We start from the raw sequence: 21,043 nt of genomic DNA on the forward strand, positions 1-21,043 counted from the left end.
AGGCACAATGGGAAATGTACCTGGAGAACGCTTTTGAATTTTTATTTAAACATTTCTTCTTCATGAATATGGGGGATTGAAGGGGATGTGGAAAGTACCTAATCACATTAAGCATATAGTTTTATATCAGTTTTATTTTCGTGATTTATTTTTTAGATATATGTAAGTTGGTCTTAACATGCTTGTGAACTTTCTCTTAACCTATATCATCTACCTGTAATAAGAAATGATAGGCCACTTGTTTTAACATATTTTACTCTTTAACTTTAAATTTACTCTATAACTCAGAAATATTTTTGATATCATTAAAATATGAAAAGTATGATGATGCAAAATCGATTTCTTAAAATAAGAATAGAAGGAATAATTTAAAAAGAGTAAGCTTAGAAATCACTTTCTACAAACTTAGACTAATGAATTCCACATAGGTGACAAAGTATGCATTCTTTGTTTTCATTATGTTTCTAAAATAGTTTGATTTCAATATTCCTATAACTGATAGTTAAAGACTAGTTATGTACAAGGGGGCTTCATGATGTTCATGGAAAATAATTTAGAAAATGTTTATTGTGGTATAAAATTTTTCAAGATTTTTTGATAATACATATTTTTTGTGAACTTTGAATGACTCCTTGTATGAGTAGATTTAGAAAGTTTTCATACCAAATATGTCCTTATTTTTAAATTCAATTTCTCTGAGCTTTTGGGCGTACTCTTCATGTATAGCTGTGTATGTCTTAGTCTATGTGTGTGCATGAATTGTGTAAACACACACACAGACTGCTTGAAATGCTGAATATCAGAAATTGTTGGGGGGTGGGAGAAGAAATTGTTAGTGTAGTTTTGGACTTAAATAAGCCAAAAAATTTTGCTTGTTGAAGTTCGAAATGGGACTTTTTTCATGTTATGCTTTTGTCTTCCGTATTTTGGTTGCAATATAAGGACATATAGAACATGAAAACATAGTTCTGCCTTTATTTGTGAATTATTATCAAAGAAATCTCCAATAAAACAAAACAAAAGAATACTAGGGACAGTTAAATATTTCTCTCTCTCTCTCTCTCTCTCTACATATATATATATATATATATATGCATTTCATATATATGCTGCATATTCAGGCAGTTGTCTAACAGACCAATTTTTTACTGTAATTTCTTTATTTTTCACCTTTCTCCCAGATAATTGGATAGATACTAATAACCTCCTCTCCTCCCCAAACCTCGAAAGTGAAGAGGCTACTTGTATAACAGTATGGTTGCAACTTTCATCAAAACTAGTCATGTTTTCTCTTTATGTGACATTATCTGGTTTGCACGAGTGGAATTTGCTGTGACAGAACTATGAAGCAAGTGGCAGGATCTAGTTGGTTGAATTAGCAATTGAATCATTCATTGATTTGGGGACTAATTTTAGCACTTTAATCACCAGTAAAATATATTTGAAAATATTTTTCATACAAATTTTAACTTACTAGTGTGACTCACAGAAAGCAAAACATTTGTATTTTCTCTCTGACTTAAAAAATATTTGTTTATTCATTTGAAAAACAGAGAGGGAGCGTCAGATCTTTCATCCACTGGTTTACTCTTCAAAGGGCTGTTAAGGCCTGTGCTGGATCAGGCAGAAGGCAGGAGCCAGGAGCTTTTTCTGGGTCTCCCAGGCAGGTGACAGAGGCCCAAACACTTGGGATACCATCAGCAGAAAGCAGGATCAGAGAGAAAACAGTAGGAACAGAAACTCATGCCCATATTGAAAGTGGGAGTTGCAGGGAGAGGCTTAACCAGCTATGCTGTCATGCAGGCCCTTTTAATGTGACTTTTGTACTGGGAAGGCTTTGCGGAACATTTTTATTCAGAAGCTGTGAAGTCTACTTCAGTAAAATCTTCTGTGATTAGAATTTACTAATTTGTTAAGAATAAGTGCACATAGAAATTTAGAAGGAAATGTCTGAGACCTTTTTCCTTTTGCTTAGAAATGTCCAGAAGTATTAAATAGCGAAGGCAAAGCATTACTTACAAGTAAAGCATATGTTTAATAATAGCTACATTGAACATGAATTATTTTCATGAATCGTTTACTTGATTTATCATCTTTTAGTTGTGATGGGATCATACTCATGTAGATAGCTGAGATCTCCTTAAAAAGGTCTCCAAGTGAAAAGCTAAGCTGTTTTTTTTTTCTTTTAGAAATACTCAGTATCAACCCCTCAATCTCTGCATCCTTTCTTTTTAAAAGTTTGATAGTAGCCAAAGAGCATAAACTGTTGCATAAAATGACTCAGAAAGTATGAAAACTTTTGGATATGAAATCAGAGAAAGTATGATTTGTTTATATACATGTCTAGGTTAGGAAATACATCCTGAATGTAATCCCCAGAGAAGACTGAGGGCGTGTGACAGCTCACAATCTTTTTTTGAGCAATTTTCTTATTTTGAAGTGAAATCATTTGTTCCTAAACATATTCTCTTATTTTCATTTCATCATTACTGTTAAGCAACTATTTGGTCATCTTTTTTTTTTATAATAAAATTAAAAACTGTTTAACCATTCTTGAATATTATCTGAAGATCTGAGGATCTTCAGTTTTTAGGTTTTTCTTTTTCTTTTCTTTTTTTTTTTTTTAGCATGGACTTAAGTTTGCTCTGATGCATTTTAGTTAAGATATGTGTTAATTGTATTCGTGCATTCTGGCATTTGGTTTCATCTTACAGCATTTGTTTCCAAAATTTTTACTTTTTTGTTTGAAAGGTAGAGAGTTAGATGGACAGGAAAAAGAAAAAGAGCGAGTTCCTATATGCTGCTTCACACCCTATCTGCCCAGAATGGCCAAGGCTGGGAAAAAAGAACTCATTTCACTCACTTGATTAACAGGAACCCAGTATGTAAACCATCATGTGGATCTGTGTTAACAGGAGGGTAGGATTAGGAGCCAGAGTTGTGTAACAAACTCGGGTTCCCTGATGTGTGATGCAAATGTTCTAACTGATGTCTTAGCCACTAGACTAGACAGCTACCCTTTTCCCAATAAATGTCTGAACAGCTGTCCTTTTTGTTATTATTATGGAGCAAGACAGAACGAACACTCATACAATGCTTCATTGCCTAAAAGATTACAAAAGCAAAGGCTGAGGTAGGGTTCACTGGGGCTGAGCCAGGGGCTGAAACTCTGTCCAGCAACAGATTCCTGGTCTACCACATGGGTAATGGGATTCTGCCAGCTTTAGCCATTAGCACTGCTTCTTAGGGTCTTTGTTAGCAATAACCTGGACTTGGGAGCCAGATGAGGGTATTGATACAGGGCATTCCACTGTGGGACACGGGCATGCCTACTGATAGGTAACCTATTCTTAATGCTGGTCTCCATTTAATATTTTTGAGTTCCAATTAAATAATAAATCCCAGATCACAAGACTTGCAATTATTCTGTGTAATCTTATTGTCATTGTAACTGTCTTCTCGCTTTATCCATTAACTATGGATTCCCTCTGTTACAGTAACTGCAAAGTGAAAAGTTAGGCTTTTTGTTGCAGTGTTCAGTGTTTCAATTTTGGACACAAAGAGCATTTGGCTAGTGCAGCTTCCACCTTTTTACTTTGATGTACATGCTGAGCAGTTTAAGATTGTATTTCAGTAAGTTTGATAGGGTTCTGTGCCTTCCTGACCTCATTTAGGGTGTGCTAGTCCTAATTGGATTTCTACAGGCACAGCCATAAGAACCTCTTTGGTGTAAAATGCTATTGCAAGTCAAATGTAGTCCTAATTAATTACTAGATTGGCTCTCAGAGATGAATGTCAAAAAGTTTGCACATTTTTGCTGAAACAGTTGTTAAGATCTTGTTCCAGCTGGCCTGTTTTACATTTATATGTATATCTTCAGGAAGCATTTAGAGACACAGTGTTAAATTCTTGTCATGTCTAGTTAATGCTTTGTAGCTAATAGAAAATTAAGATAGTGAGTATAAAGGAATGAAAATTTGGTGAAATGTAACTTAGATCTTATTGAATACTACTAATAATACATTTTATCAATACAAAGTTTATTTTGCCTTGATAGTTTTAATCAGATGAGATTCTACATATTTTGAATGAAACTTAATAAGCTTAAAAATGACATTATGGGCTATTTAAGTTAACAAAAATATTTCTAGCTTAAGCTAGGATAGTTTATTTTATTGCCTGTTGTTCTATTAAAAAATTGAAAATTAATAATATAGGTCATACTAAATGATTAGGAATTTTGTTACTTTCATGAAACAACTAATTTCTGGTATTTCATCCAGGTTTTGTGTTCTAGCCTAGAAACCATGACTAAGAAGGAAAAATTGTGATGATTGACTAGAAGTTAAGCCTAATCTGTGTCTTTTTTTGAAGGCTCAAAAAATTGTGGATTGTAGTCATTAGTACTATAAAATTATTTTGAATGAGATTTTCTGTTGGGAAAATAGGTAACACTTGTGTATTATTTCTAAGTATATTTTCTATAAAATATTATAAATGCATAATTTAAAATTATGGAAGAATAGAAAGTTCAAGTACTAGAGTTACTCCTTTTATATTTGTTCAAGTACATTTTATTTTCAGAAGACCAAAGATTCCAAAACCTAATTTGAATATAGTCAGGGGAATATTTATAAAACTCCCAAACTTTTACTGCATAGTTTGAAGTTCAAAAATCCTTGAAGAAATGAAAATTATTGCTGATATTATCGTGTGTATCAGTTATTAACATTATTTAACGATGTTGCAAATTTATAAAATTTTATAATTGTTTGCATGGTAATCATTGAATTTTTTATGAACCTGTAGTAAGTCATAAAGAAAAATATTCGTTAAAGTTTAAAAGTTAAGGTCAACAGTGAATTTTCCAATTTGTTTTAGTGCTAGTAAAGATAGTTCCTGTCACAAATTAAAACTTGTGACAATTTTAATTTATGGCACTTTGATTATATGATTGTGCAAAAGCAATGTACTGTATGTTATGTTTTGAATTTTGACCTTTTCTCAGGCTGATAACATCTGATATAATGCCTTCTTTCTGGGCCGGTCGGCTTCAGCTGGTAACAGTTCCTAGTTGGCCATGTAAGCAAGAGGGGAAACGTGTGATATTCTGTAGTGTACTATATTGCTGAGTTATGATGATCTGAAGGCTTAATTTGTTAAATACATTTTTGACATGATATTTTCAACTTAAAAATGAGTTTGTTGGGATATATCCTCGACTTTGGTGGAGGAGCATCTATACCAGAGAGGCACTAGATTGTCACGTAAAAATAAGAAAATTTAATTATGGGAAACATTAAAACAGGGATTAGCTCATGTCATTTACTAGAGCTTAACCATCTAAAGTTACCATGGTTTACTTAGCTGGTTATTGCAGGAAGGAACTCCACAGCAATGTCATTGTATTATTGGATTATAATAAATAATGATATATAATATTATACATAATATATGATAGTGTACAGTATTATAGGACCACAGTATAGTAAAGTTAGTAGAATAGTCCTTTTCTGTTCTGCATCATGCATTTTCCAGACACAGGAAAAGTGGAAATACTTTGGAAGTGTGTTTTTGTCATAATTCATTTGTATGAGTGAGTTCAGTCTGAATGGTTCTTTATAAAAATGAAATGAGTAACTGTGCGATGAATAAGTTTTCAGGATCAAATACATGTAAGTAAGTTCTTCAAATGATAGTGTAGGAAAACCTGAGACACTAGATGATTGTAGTAGGCGGTCATTTCTTACTGCTTTCAGATTAGACTACTGGAAACCAATAGGGACAGAAAGAAGCATTGAGGACTCAATCATCAAATGAAATTCTGAAAATAATGGGGTCCAAAGCTTCTCTCAATGTTAGAGATGTACTGGCTGCTACCTTCAGGCATTACTTACAGTGGAATCTTTACGAATGTGAAGGACTAATATAAAAGACTAAGCAGAAGAAAGAGGAAAGAGAGTAACTTAAATAATAAATATGACCTTAGTGGGAAAAGATAAAGGAATTCTTCCCCTTTTTTGTCATTGCTTTGAGAAGGAAAATATTATCTTTTTCCACACCTCACCATACCCATAAAGATAAAAGCCAACTAGGAGGACTCTCCAGTAGAAATTTTTGTAGCAACTGTAAGTGGATGATACAGTCCATTCCTTGGCTAAACAACTCATGCAGTCAAATTATTGATCTATCTTTCTCTAGATTTATTTCAGGAAGGAAAAAGATAATTGGAAAGAGTGGATGTGTGAGCAGAGAGCTGCTTGTATTTCTATTTATAGGGTAAAAAAGAAAGTGTAAGTGTTTTATTTGTGTGTGTGTTAAGCTTCTTTCTGTAGCAGTATTGAGGGACTCTAAGTGTCCAATTGAGGGCTGCTTCTTGTTCCTGTGTAGTTCAGTGGGTGAAGAGGCTCTCCATAATACTTACCTCACATGTGCTTCAGAAGTGTAGACTCCAGCAGCTTGCAGCTAGCTATCCTGTCTGACACATGTGCACAGGGCAAGAGCTTGGTGAACAAGTAGTTGTCTTCATTCCATCAGCCCAGAAATGACGCATTTTCCTTCGGAGCTCAACAGACAGGATCCATTGCTTGACCTCACCCAACTGGATAATGATGAGTTGTCTACTTTTCTGTGTGCCCAGCAGAGGACGAAAATCTGACATTGCAGAAACTTAGTAATATCTACTTCAATGAATTTTATATCACCAAAATGATGATGTTACTGTGCTTACACTTGAACAGTTTTAGATGTCACTATAGGAAGAGACATGAATATTCAACCAAACATTGTTCAGTTCACTGACTATGACAAATTATTGTTTGCAGAGTTATTCCTTGTTGAGCTGAGATAACTCATTACTATGGACACATAAGGGAAATGGGTGTTTTGTGACTGCAAAGTCTGAGGTATAACAGGCTAAGCTCTAATTCAGGTCTTATTACTCTTTCATTTTCTTTTAGTTAAATGCTCCAAGTTCACCTTACTTACTTATATAAAGAGTATTTTAACAAAATATGCTTTTTCATATAATTGTGAAAATTGAGAAGTAGTAAATCATTATTAACACTATTTAGGAGTAGTAAGTATTCAATAAATGCCAACCTATACTAGTAGCATTGTGATTGTTTGGCATTAAGGAGTAAGGTAAAAAGGTGCCCTATGTGGTAAACCTAGGAATAAAGAGGAGCTTGTGGGAAGATATGTTTGACAAGATTCTCAGCACCTGATCTTATCCAAAGGCCCGAGAGGGGATGTCAAAATAGTCTGACTGTAACATTTCTTTTAGTTTAAGTAATAGAACAGAAACTTACTTTTTCTACCATGCAAACTGTAAATACCCAGTAAGTGGAAGTATTAAAATATAATGATTTTTAAAAACTGAACTCCTGTTGAGTACTAGACATTGTGTTAATGTATATTGTCTCCTTTCAATTTTATTATGCTTTTGTTTTGGTAAGATGTATCTGTATTTTTGAAAGGCAGTATGAGATAGAGAGAGAGGAGAGAGAGAAGGAGGGGTGGAGAGAAAGAAAGAGAGAGAGAGAGAGAATGTTCTATTTGTTGTTCCACTCCCCAAATGGCTATAACTGCTGGAGCTGTACTGGTCAGAAGTCAGGAGCCAGAAGCTTCATCAGGGTCTCCTAACAGGATCAGGGGCCAAAGAACCTGCTTTTTGAGCTCCGTGATCTTTTGCTGCTTTCCCAGGCACATCAAAACGAGCCAGATCTGAAATGGAGCAGCCGGGGCTCAAGTTGTTGCCATATAGAATGGACTTAGTGCGCTATGTCACAAAAATGGCCCCTTTCTCATGTTTCTTGTTACCACAAATTATTAGGTTTAGGGTACAAAACTACTGATCCACTAGGCTTAAAATTGTGTGGCTTATTCCTACTTTTTTTTTTTTTGTAGCTACTGTGATTGAGATTAATGTATTGATTTACCTCTCAGAAAGAGTATTAAGATTTTTACTATTGCATAACCTTTGAGTTTGATCTGATAGCTTTGTGACATTTATTTAGTCATTGGCTTTAAAAAATATTTATTTTGTTACTTTTATTGGAAAGTCAGATACACAGAGAGGAGGAAAGATAGAGAGGAAGAGCTTCCATTCACTGATTCGCTCCTCAAGCAGCCACATTGGTCGGAACTGAGCCAATCCGAAGCCAGGAGCCAGGAGCCAGGAGCCAGGAGCCAGGAGCCAGGAGCCAGGAGCTTCTTCCAGGTCTGCCATACAGGTGCAAGGTCCCAAGGCTTTGAGCTGTCCTTGGCTTTGAGCTGTCCTTGACTACTTTTCCAGGCCATAAGCAGGGAGCAGGATGGGAAATGGAGCTGCTGGGATGTGAACTGGCACATCCATGGGATCCGAGCAAGGACAAGGCCAGAACTTTAGCTGCTAGGTTACCGCACCGGACCCCATTTATTACCTTTTAAAGTGTTTCAAATATTCCCTTTTGACATTTATAGCTTTGTATAACATAGAAAATTTGTGGTAAGGTTTCATGTCATTTGTTTAGCACTATGGATTTAATTAGAAAGAACTGCAGTTTAAGGAAAGGACAAATTACATACACTCTTAAGAATGGTGATTTAATTCTTCCTAACATGCTAAACCTAAAGTCTTTACCTTATTAAAATCTGATTAGATTTGTATTTGAATAAATGTTAAATGTTTTAATGAAGTATTAAAGCAGTTAGTAGTTGATGATAATTTCAGAAATTCAAATTCTCTAAATAGCTTTATGGTCTACATTCTACATTTTTATAACTGAAATAAACTGAAAAAGTATGCAGTAAAGAAAGTACTGAAATGATATCCATTTTATTAATAACTAACATTGAATTATGTTCTCATTATGATGTAATTTATAGGGTTTACAATCCATTTAAAAATTTGGGTTTAATAAATTATATTCAATTACTCCATTATCAGAAATAATCTTTTTGTATTCTAAAGCAATTAATTATGGAATGTCATAAGGAATTGTCCTTTGAGTATAGTTAGGGTAAAAAAGTAAAAACTAATTTAAGTAATTATAAAGGCAAAAGTAATTGCAAAAAATACAAAATTAATTGTGATTCTATACTATCTGGTGATGATAGTACCATTAACAATTACCCATCTCGGGCCCGGCACGGTGGCACAGTGGCGCAGTGGTTAAGGTCCTTGCCTTGCACCTCCGGCATCCCATATGGGCACCGGTTCTAATCCTGGCGGCTCCCTGCCTGTGGCCTGGGAAGCAGTCGAGGATGGCCCAAAGCTTTGGGACACTGCACCCACATGGGAGACCCAGAGGAAGAGACTCCTGGTTTCGGACCGGCATTACCCATCTCAATTTTCAGAAAAATCTTGAAAATGTATTTCCATTTTTTTATTAAAAACAAGTAACATTCCAAATTAAATCAATTTATGCTATGAAGTAGATGGATTGAGGTGATTACTGGGAAAGTCAGATCTTGGTGCTGTTTATTCGCTATCGAATACTTTTTTTTTTTAAAGATTTATTTTTATTATGTTTTTATTGGAAAGGCAGATATACAGAGAGGAGAGACAGAGAGGAAGATCTTCCGTCAGATGATTCACTCCCCAAGTGAGCACAATGACCGATGCTATGCCGATCCGAAGCCAGGAGCCTCTTCCAGGTCTCCCACGCAGGTGCAGGGTCCCAAAGCTTTGGGCCGTCCTCGACTGCTTTCCCGGGCCACACGCAGGGAGCTGGAAGGGAAGCGGGGCTGCTGGGATAGAACCGGTGCCCATATGGGATCCCGGGCGCTGCGCCTGGCCCTCGAATACTTTTTTGAAATGATTTTTTTCAGTAGGCTTATGTACCACAATAATAATTACCACATAACATTATGCTATGTTCTTAATAGTTTTAAAAATGAGAATTATAGGGAAATATAGGCAGGATGACACCAGCTTTTCTTCAGTAGCCCAAAAAGTTGTCTGAAATATTTATTCTGTAATTCACCTAATTTCTTTGACTCTGGGGTACTTTTTCTAGTATCAGACCTTGAGAATACAGTTCTTTTCCGTGCCACCATCTGAGAGATGTAGTTTTGGAACCCAAAAAGCTGAGAAAAACCTGTTCTCTTATGTCTGAATTGTAACTACCTAGAAGCTTATAGTGTGCAAAGGCCAATATGTGGTCCCTATGATTGAAAGGGTTAAGGAGACTATAAAGTAACTTCAGGAGAAACCAGTTAAATCACATCAGTTAATGTTTTCAGACTAATTCCTTAACAGTTCTATGTATTTGCATGTGTCATGCTGAAGTTCTCATATTCTAGCTCTTAACTTATGACATTGAATGAATAAGTGAATTGAAGTAGAAAAGAAATTCAACTTGTTACTTGAGACATGTTGACTGATTTTTTTCTATCTTATTCCAGATTTAATCTGGACAAGGCTAATGTTATAATTGTCATGTGAGATTTAATATGAAGTTGTAGTATTAAAATTTAATAATGGTCTTGTGATTTTTGTGGGAAACCAGGTTGAGTTCCAGGCTCCTGGCTTCAACTTGGGCCAGCCTGAGCTATCATAGGCATTTGGGAAGTGAAGAAGAGATGGGAGGTTGTTTCTGTTTTTTTCTTTTTGTGTCTCTGTTTTTTTTTCGTTTCAAACAAATAAAAAGAATTAAAATTGTGCAACATTTGTTTAAACTGAATGAAGTTCTTAGTTCATGGAATTATACCATTTGTCATTAAATTGTCCCAGAAACTGCTGTTTTCTGCCCCTTTGGGAAAGATTGCTATTTATTAGTAAAGATTAAAAAGCTTGTTTATCAATAACTAAAAAAATAGTTGGCTTGACAATCCATTACTATCTTGCATTGTCCCTGTATATTTTATAGCAAAAGCTGAGCTGTTATTTTAGAAAAAGCAGAATTCATACAGATGTAGTTTATAAATTTATAAATCTGCTGGTTTTAAATGTAGCACCAGAAATACCTGGATGTAGATTGCATTTGGTGTTCAGTATTGTGAGGCACTAATCAGCTAAGTACCATAATCCTCCTTACAGGGTACATTCTTGCTTGACCTGGAGCTATATACAGCCCCATAGTCACGCATTAGAGGCTAACCTTTCCCTTAACTGGCCCTTAAATCACAGAAGTTTATGACTCCATCCTGGATGAGTACTGTTGACGTGTCACTTTTCAGCAGTTAGTTTTGTAATAAAATCATTGCGAGCCGAGTAGAGACTGAAATCATCTGATTAAGGATGGCTCCTATGATTTTGCTAGGGTTAGACGGATTAAGTGAAAGCACTGCCTGGCGCAGTGTTGATGCGTTTTCGTCAGCATGATGCTTCATGCTCGACAGATGTGCATTGGTTGAACAAAAGGTAAAATAAAAATGTGTGAAATATTTATTGTCATGTGAAATTGTTTGCTTTTCTTGGCTTTGATAAGTGTAAGTTGTCTTTTTTTTTTAAAGCTTTCTGTTAGAATTGTGAGAATGGAGACTGCATTACGTTTTATGAGATAGAATATATCTGTTAAATTTTTGTTGTAATGTGTTTTAACAGCTTCGAATTTTAGAATTTTATTGCAATGTAGTGTTTCTGTGGTTGAATTGTGTAAGTATATTAATGAAGTATTATTTTATTTAGTGATGCCCGTGCTTTATGAAGCTTTTAAAAAGATGGGAGTTATTTGTTCAGATTATTCTGTTGTCATTTTTAATTCTTTAATATATAAATATTAATTTTAATGATCTCTGTTAATTAATATTTTGAGATTTTCACATGTGTAATGCTTAACTACCATTACATAAAATTTGAATTTGCAGAAATTAATACTTTTAAATTCTTCATACTCTATCATATGATTCTTTAAAATTGCATTTGTCTATAGTTTAGAGTTAAAACGTGCACATTAAACACATTTTTCATGTACTATTACAAATTTTCAAATATTTGTCTTTTCAGAAGCTTGATGGTTGCTTCATATTATATAAGGTCCATATTGCAGGTTATTTAGAAACAAACCACCTAAGATGTTAAAAATAATAAATGTTAAAGTGGAAGTCATGACAAAAGCATAATGAGTTATTGTACAGTGTGAGTGTGTATTTGTAGGTGGATGTCTGTCTCTCAATGCTGACTTTGGGAAGTTAGTAGAATACTTTAATTCGGAAATAAATTTTACATTTTAAATGTTTCCATCCATCAGTGTGATTATTAGATGCAGAACTGTAAAAACACTAATGCTGTGCTTTCTTCCTCAAACTGGCGTAGGCAGGAGATTGAGGTTTACAGTCTGGTACCCAGTGTGTTATTTGGCTAGAATTTTCTGAAATATGTTAAAGATATAGGATATATGACAAGATACATGAATAATGGATAGATTTGCTACTCATTGAGGCAGATCCAGAATGTTTTAGGTGTGATTTCAAATGGCACCAGTTAAGACCACTACAAATAGAATAGACTAGGTTTCAATAAAGAGAAGTTGAACAGAAATTGGACAAATAAAAAATGAGTGCAAAAATATTAGTTTTTTATTAGAAAGTTTAATAGAATGCATAGGAGTAATAATCAAGGTATTATATAATATTGCAAGTATGTTTTATTCTTTAAAAAAGGCATAGTTTTGGAACTTTTTTTGAATTAACACTTTTGAATATAACTTATGAATTAAGTGCTATTAAACACATTATAATTCTTTAGAAAGGTATATAAAATTATTATATTCTTTTACCTGTTAAGTGTTTTTTTTTAACATGATAATAAATTTAAAATGCTAAGCCTTAATCATAAAGGTAGTATCAAAGATAAAGATTAGAGAATATACTTAAATATTCGTGGATTTCCTTTAGTTTCTGAAAAGATACAGATTTAAGATAGACATGTTAACAGTCAAGAAAGTTCAGGTTTGAAATAATTCATGATGTATTGATATCATGTTATATTGATAAAATTGTTTTAGTAGATTATTTTAATATTTTGGAGTAATTGACAGGTTTTTTATTGCACAATAAGAGTGTTCTGAGAGTAAAGTGTTGCCTTGCGTAACTATGACATTCTAAAAGATTCTATACTTTGAAAAGTATTTTTAAAAACCTACATCCATTTTAAGTAACAGAATGGTCATCTGTTCTGTTTTTACTGTTATATTTTTACTTAAATCCAATATAAATCAGCATTTACAGCACCATTCATGAACTTGAGGCAAATTTCATGATCTCTAGAACAAAGTGGTTACTGGATCTAATGTTAAATTTAATTTTTGTCAGGTATAATTGTAAAAAGCAGTTACATGGCTTGCTCAGGGCTAATTATTAACATCCTTTCTTAATTCTGTAATTGGACATAAATATTCTTATTTATCAATAATATATGCACATAAAACTCACTGTATTCACTTAATATTCTGGTTACTAAAGATTTTTAATAGTCCCTCCAGTTAGGAATGAAGTATTTGTTTTTGTTCTCATTCTTCTTATACTGTAATTCCCAATGTGATGTTAAATGTTACTGAAAATCCTTATTAGTTTAAACTTTCAGTTAGCCATGTTAACTTGATGAATTCATTGTGAAAATATGGACTCCAAGTCCCTAAGAAATGGGTGAGGGTTTTGGAATCATTTAAGTTAAGATCCAATTACATCTTAGTTATTTCTATGTTTCTAGTTCATACTGTAGAGTGACATTGAGTTTTTACCTAGTATGCTTGTCATAATAATTTGAGTTAACGTGTATTATCTTGCACCTTTTATTTTAGAAAAGGACAGACTGCCAAAGATTAAATAACTGTATGCATTCAGATAGCTGATCAATAGCAAAACTAGTACTAAGAAATCCAGATTTCTTACTTCCAGTGTTTATAATACAATATTATGATACCAGAAGATAGTTCCACTTTAGTCTTATAGATAAAAATGATAAAAGTAAAATGAAGTATTCATAATTCATAATTTACATATGTTTTTTGTGTAAGTTGTACCAAGCTTGATTCCTATTTGGACTGTAAATTTTAAACTATAAGAGTCCATGTTTTTATGTATCAATTATCACCCAAAATATTTGTAATTTAATTGTCAATGTGTTGTGTTAACATAAATACTAAAAAAATCTCTTCCATGTGGATAATTATAAAACATTTACTCCAGTACTGGAACAGTCTGCAAGTTTTACCTAGCTTTCCATTTGAGAGAAATTTGAATGTGGTAAAAACTTGGATGTTATTACACTTGCTGTTGGCAGGCAAAGGCAGGCATGAAAGTCTTGAGCAAGCTTCTGCAATTCACAGTAGTTTCCTAATATCTGTTGTCTTGAGGATTCTTCGGTTCTCCAGGCTAGGACTAAGCAGTGTTAACTTCCCTGGCCTTCATTCTTACAGCATTTTAAATGGTCATGTAGCCTCTGAGTCCTGTGTTTAGCCGTTTTTACCTGGAAAACCTACGGTGAGAGGGGTTATTGTTAGCAAACACTAATGAATACATTGGTAGATCATATTCTGGATATGAGGGAAAAACGGGCTTACTGACTTGGAAGAAATGTTAGGGAAGAGTAGTGATTTGGCCTGATTGTGCCATGATGCCATGGTGTCATTTATGTGCTTTTGCTTTTAAGCCAAAAATATGCTATGTAAAATACTTACAGCTGAAGTGGCAAATATTGGTCTTCTTTCCTTCAACTTTCTCCAGTCTTCTATCCTGTTTAGGTCCTGATGAAAATCACATAGCAGTTATACTAGACCTTTCCTCTTCAGGCTTCTAATCCCCTTGTTTTCAAGGCTAGATGTTGATATTACCTGAATTCCTGCCAGAGAAGAAGGCAATATTAATACTTTGTTAAGCATGGTTCTTTTTTAAGTTTTTAATTTTTATTCTTGTTGATGTTTACATAATTGATTGAAGGTTAGGAGAAGGTGGGTGAAATCACTATTTCCAAATTTTCTTTTTCTTCCTCCTGTATCTGGGGAAAAGGCAAGACAGTGGGAAAGCTACACCCAGCCTCAAAGCTGCCCAGTTTCCAGGAATGGGAAACGGCCACCCGATGCCATCCCAGGGTCTCCGATGTGGAACATGTTGTAAGGGTTCTGCTCAAGTGATTTTGATAGTTCTGGAATGCTGTCAACACCCCATTCTAGCTGTCATGCTCATCAGTGGGAGCCATAATCCAGCCAGGGCTTCTCCTTAGCTCCCTGACAAGGCCTGTTCCTAGCCACAGATCTTGTGTGTGCCATTGGTTGCTTTGACCCAGCTTGGCATAGCCCATCCTCTGTCTTGGCCTTTGCCATCGGATGCTTCAGCCTGACATGTCCTACCCCTCTCCCAGTCCCAACTCTATCGCTGGTGGGTGTTGCAGCCTAATCCTGCACTGTCTGTTCCCGTTCCTGGCTCAGTAAAACCGGTAGATATGATAGTCTAGCCTGGCATGACCTGCACTCCAGCTTAGCTCTTGCACATGCCAGTGTACTAAGGTTTGGTCCTGTACTGCATGATTCAGTCCCCTTCAGAACCAACCCACACACTTGTTGGCCAGTGGAACGACTTTGTCCATCCTGACAAATACCCAGGCCTGAATCTCATGCTCACCAGAGGGAGCAATGGCCCACCAGGGGAGTTTCCCAAGTTCCTGTACCAGCCCACTCCCAGATCCAGATCCTATATGTAGTGGTGGGTTTTAGGTCCTTACCTGGTATAGTCTGCCTCCTCTGTTCTTGCCTCGGTATGACTGGTGGATGTTGTGGTCTGGCACACCGCACACCCTATTCTTGGGTGTGCCTGTGGGTGCTGCAGTCTGGACCAGCTCGGCCTGTACCCAACTCCTGTACCCATGAGTGTCAGAGGGTTCCGTGATCATGTCTAGCTCAGCCCATCATCACCCTCAGCTTTTAAGCAAACCAGAGAAAATTGCAGTTCCACAGGAGTGGGCCCACTTACTCCTCCAGAGTTAGCCCCCAGACCTGATTTCTCGTGTGCTGCTTATTGTCATGGCGCTGCCTAACATTACCCATCCTTTATTCTGACTCTCACTGGCAGGTACCATGATCTAGCCCTGCTAACTAGGACCCCAGCCATAGCTTTGATGTGTGCCAGTGAGTGGTATTTGGCAGTGGTTGATGCTAACTAGCTCAGCTCAGGTCTCCCATGTGTCCTGGCACATCATTTGACTCTTAAGATTTTTCTGTTCCCCCCTTCAAACTGCTTCAAACTGTCACACCTCCCTCATTTATCTGCAAGTACAGTGGCCTTGTTGATGGAAGTTCCTCAGTAGTCATTCCTCACCTTCAATGTACTCTCTCACCAATCTTCCCTCCCATACATCTCCTCACCCCCCCCCCCGGGCAATCTGCCCTCCCTCCTCTGCTACGATATTAGATGTTCTCTTTAGGCCCCAAAGGAGTGCCATATCTTCTGTGTGCATCTGGGTGTGCCATCCACTGCTCCCTCTAAACCATTGAGGTGACTCAGATCTGCAGGTACAGTAGCTTGTCTATGCAAGTTCCTCAGTAGTCATTCCTCACATGAACATGATCCCTCAGGTCCTCACATACCCTTACCTCTGCCATTCCCCAGGTCCCCTGCAAGCCTATACTACCAAAACCCACAAGTGTGCCACCAGGTGGCCCGTGGGCTTAGCCCCGCACCATTTGCACCCTGCGCCACCCGACCCAGGCAATGCTGCGCTCCCTCTGGGGCTAAGTGGTCTGACTCCCTCTGCACATGCAGGGCAAAGGACCCAGGCTAGGCGCCCCAGTCTTTGTTGGAACCACCCTGCCCCTACTGTCTCGGGGCTAACTGGCCCAGCTGTTATGTATGTTTTATAAGATAATAACAAACAAACAAACTGCTCTTTCTGACTTTTAGGGTTTTATGATAAATAAGTAATTGTTGATATTTATGTAAGTTGCATCTAATTAGATCAGTGAGAAAGGATTGGAGGCATAATGGTAGTGAGATAAAGATTATATGAACCAACACTAAGAGTGACGTAAGTAGAGGATATATACAAAATGAATTTTCAGAGCTTGCATTTAGCTTTAGTGGGAAAGTATTCACCTCTGGAGCAAAGTCAGATGAGCTTAATTATGTTTTCAAGAAACTTTCATACTTAGGTATCAGGAATAGAGAGAATGGAAGGAGGTTACCGTGTAGCTTAAGTATAGCTAACACAGAAAGGAATTACAATAAAGGGTATTTTACAGAGGCACAATATGTTGTTGACTATGTTTAATTGTGGTGTATGATTTAAGTCCATAGACAGTATCTCAAGCATTTAATAATTACAACTAAAATGCCTTCTAAATTACCTACTTGAAAGGTAGTCATTGTGGTTCAACAGGTTAAGCCACTGCTTGAAACACCCACATCCTGTATCTATTTCTGGTTGGAGTCCTGGCACTTCTGCTTCTGATCCAACTTCCTGCCGAGGTGTACCTACCATGGGCCAGCAGGTGATGGCTCAAGTCCTTGGGTCCCTGTCACCCATGGAGGTGATCTGATTGTAATTCTGGGATCCTGACTTTGACTTGGCCCAGCCCTGGCTATTGTGAGCCTTTGGGAGTGAACCAGTTGGTGGATGATTCTTTCTCTCTTTCTCTATCTCTCTCTCTTCCTTTCTTTCTCTCTCTGCCTTTCAAGTTGAAAGATTTAAATAAATTTGACAAAGTTACTTATTGAAACTGAATAAAATCAATATTACTAAAATGATTGTTATGTGTTTCAAAAATGAGAACAAATGCAAATGTCAAATTAATCAAGTGTTGCTTTCCTCACCATTATCTTCCTTTGGTTACTTAGGAAAAGAAGTCCATCAGTGTCCAGAGATCAGAATAGACGATACGACCAACGGGAAGAAAGAGAGGAATATTCACAGTATGCCACTTCAGAAAGCGCAATGCCTAGGTCTCCATCAGATTATGCTGATAGGCGATCTCAACGTGATCCTCAGTTTTATGAAGAGTCTGATCATATGAACTATAGGGACTCCAACAGGAGAAGTCACAGGCATTCCAAAGAGTATATTGTAGATGATGAAGATGTGGAGAGTAGAGATGAGTATGAACGACAAAGGAGAGAAGAGGAATACCAGGCACGCTACCGAAGTGATCCAAATTTGGCTCGCTATCCAGTTAAGCCTCAACCTTATGAAGAACAAATGCGTATCCATGCCGAAGTGTCCCGAGCGCGGCATGAGAGAAGGCATAGTGATGTCTCTTTGGCAAATGCTGAACTGGAAGATTCCAGAATTTCTATGCTAAGGATGGATCGACCGTCCAGGCCAAGATCTATATCTGAACGTAGAGCTGCCATGGAAAATCAGAGATCTTATTCAATGGAAAGAACTCGAGAAATTCAGGGACCAAGTTCATATCCACAAAGGACCACAAACCATAGTCCTCCCACACCACGGAGGAGTCCAATCCCCATGGATCGACCGGACATGAGGCGTACTGACTCACTGAGGAAGCAGCACCACTTGGATCCCAGCTCTGCTGTACGGAAAACAAAACGGGAAAAAATGGAAGCGATGTTAAGGAATGATTCTCTGAGCTCTGACCAGTCAGAGTCAGTGAGACCTCCACCACCAAAACCTCATAAATCGAAGAAAGGAGGTAAAATGCGACAGGTTTCTTTGAGCAGTTCAGAGGAGGAATTGGCTTCCACGCCTGAATACACGAGTTGTGATGATGTTGAGATTGAAAGTGAGAGTGTAAGTGAAAAAGGTAAGATCTCTAATTATAGATTTTACTGTATTAGATAAGATCTTTAAGGCTTATTTCTAAGTAAATATTTAAAACTAACAAAAAAAACTCCTTTAATGGTATTGGTCATGTGAACAAAATTTTATGTTATGAAAAACAAATTATGTTATCCATGCATGACAAAAATTTATTAAACACTTTTCTTTCCTGCTTTGTTTAAAAAATTTTTTTGCATCATTTGATCATATGTTTTAGAGATTTTTTTCAGCTGGTTTTAAAAGTAACATTAAACTTTAATTAAAAAAACAATTTTAGACTTTTTTGCTAAAAAAAATCTAAAATGTCTTCAAAGTGTAAAAAATGAAATGCAAGTTTTCATATTTCTTTTCCCCAGAGAGGACCATTATTTACTGTATTTTCTTCTTTCTATCATTTTGACTGTCTGAGTTACAGATTTATAAAATCGGCATAATACTGTTTATAATTTGGTGCCCTCATTGTTTATTTGATAACAGTTTATAAGGAGTTTAAGATTGCTTTTCAGAAAAGTGTTTTAAATGCTTGCACCAATGTTCTATCTTAAGTTTGTACTATTTTTTCTTACTGCCATTCAATTGCTTCTGATTGCTAGAACAAGTAATTATATAATGATTATCTTTAAGCATAAGTTTTGCCTACATATCTGATGTGTATTTGTACTTTGGATTCTTTTAAGCTTTATTTCAGATTCCCGAATTACTTTCTAGAAAGGTTTTCTACTTCTGTCAGATGTATGTGACTCACCAGCTTCAGTGTACTCCATGTTTACTAATTAAATAAGACTTGGAAAGAGCTGGTTTTTCATCATTGATTGTAGAATCAAGATATTTTATTGGTGCTTATTGATGTTTAATTCCTATGATTTACTTGTTCAACCCTTTTATTCCTTCTACCTGTTTTTATTGGCTATTATGTGGTTATTCTTGCTGATCTATAAGAGCTTTTATATATTTTGGATTTTGCTGCATTTAATTGTTTCAAATGTTTCACAAGTTGATGTTTGTCTCCTGTTTTTCTTTTAATATTTGGAAGTACTGAATTGAATATAACTAAGCCTTGTATCTTTAGTGATGGTTTTCCCTCTTTTAATCCTTCAAAACTCTTTTATCCCCAAATTGACTAGTTAAATAGCTATATGTTTTGTATTTTATTATGTTTAATGAGTGATATTAAATTTTTCTGGAACTTATTTTCATGTATTACAACATACATAAGATTGGTGATTATCTAAAATGAATCCCTTATATTAACTCACTGTCATCCCACTGCAATATTCTTAATGAGTAGTCCATTTCTTCCTTTTAAGAACCAGTAGGCATCAGTAAGGGAATTCAGGAAGATAATTAGATGTGAAATGAATACTGAATAATTTTACAACATAAAAAATGAATCAAGATACATGAATTAGCAGAGGTGGCTTTTTGATGCAGTGGTATAATTGCTTCTTGGGATTTCTGCATCCCATATTAAAGTGGGCAGGCAAGTATTCGGCCTCTGCTTTGGATTTTCTGCTTTTGAGTTCCAAATAATGTGCGCCCTCAGAGGCAGCAAGTGACTGTTGAAGTGCTTACGTCCCTGCTGCTTGTGTGAAGGAGCTAGGTTCAGTTCTGGGGTCCTGATTCAGCCTGGAACAATCTCTGATGCTGTGGACAGTTTGGAAGTGGACCTGTCTATTTGTTTCTCTGAAACTCCACCCTTTAAATAAACAAACACTCAAATACAGATACATATGCATCCACACATGCACACATACATGCATACATACATACTTTTGGAGCTGCTGTTCTGAACTAAAAACAGAAAATATTGTTTACAAATGAAAGATTGAACATTAAAAACTACAAGATTTCAGTAAGTAACTTAATTGAAAATGTGAGTAGATGTTTAGTTCATATTCCGCATTGAGAATGCTATGAAGATGTATGCGCTTTAGAAATAATCTCTTAGGATTAATAACATTCTAGTCATAATTCCAGTTGAATCTTAGGAGCCTCTTGTTTTTCAAGTCAATCTAGAAACAAGAATGCTAGAAAGAATAGCCTAGAACAGTGAGGGATAACCAACCAGATATTGATTGTTCAAAGTGTTATATTGATAAGAAATTTTGCAAAGGTTAGTGGAATTCTGATTTAATCTATTAAAATAAATGATAAACATGTAGAAAGTACAATATTCCAACAGGTAGGATATAGCATTTAAACAATGAGGTTGAGGAAAATACATATGCAGTTAGAAAAATAAAGTTAGGGATTTAATTAATATTCACTGCATTTGAATGACAAATTCTAATCAGATTAGGCTTATTAAAATATAAGTACAAAGAGAAATGCAGATCTTAATTTTCA

The 21,043-nt window shown here is 35.9% G+C and overlaps 1 protein-coding gene across 4 annotated transcripts in view; it reads left to right on the top strand.

Moving 5' to 3' along the window:
* Positions 1–21,043, top strand: part of LOC121151335 (regulating synaptic membrane exocytosis protein 2-like) — a 351,958-nt gene that overhangs the window by 177,193 nt on the left and 153,722 nt on the right. For all 4 annotated transcript variants that reach the window (XM_040972683.1, XM_040972685.1, XM_040972681.1 and 1 more), the window contains one exon: positions 17,755–18,680. In XM_040972683.1, the coding sequence (XP_040828617.1) occupies positions 17,755–18,680 (926 nt within the window). The remainder of the gene's footprint in view (positions 1–17,754; positions 18,681–21,043) is intronic.

This window comes from Ochotona curzoniae, unplaced genomic scaffold, assembly GCF_017591425.1.
Source record: "Ochotona curzoniae isolate NIBS_2020 unplaced genomic scaffold, NIBS_Ocur_1.0 contig_2318, whole genome shotgun sequence".
Lineage (NCBI taxonomy): Eukaryota > Metazoa > Chordata > Mammalia > Lagomorpha > Ochotonidae > Ochotona > Ochotona curzoniae.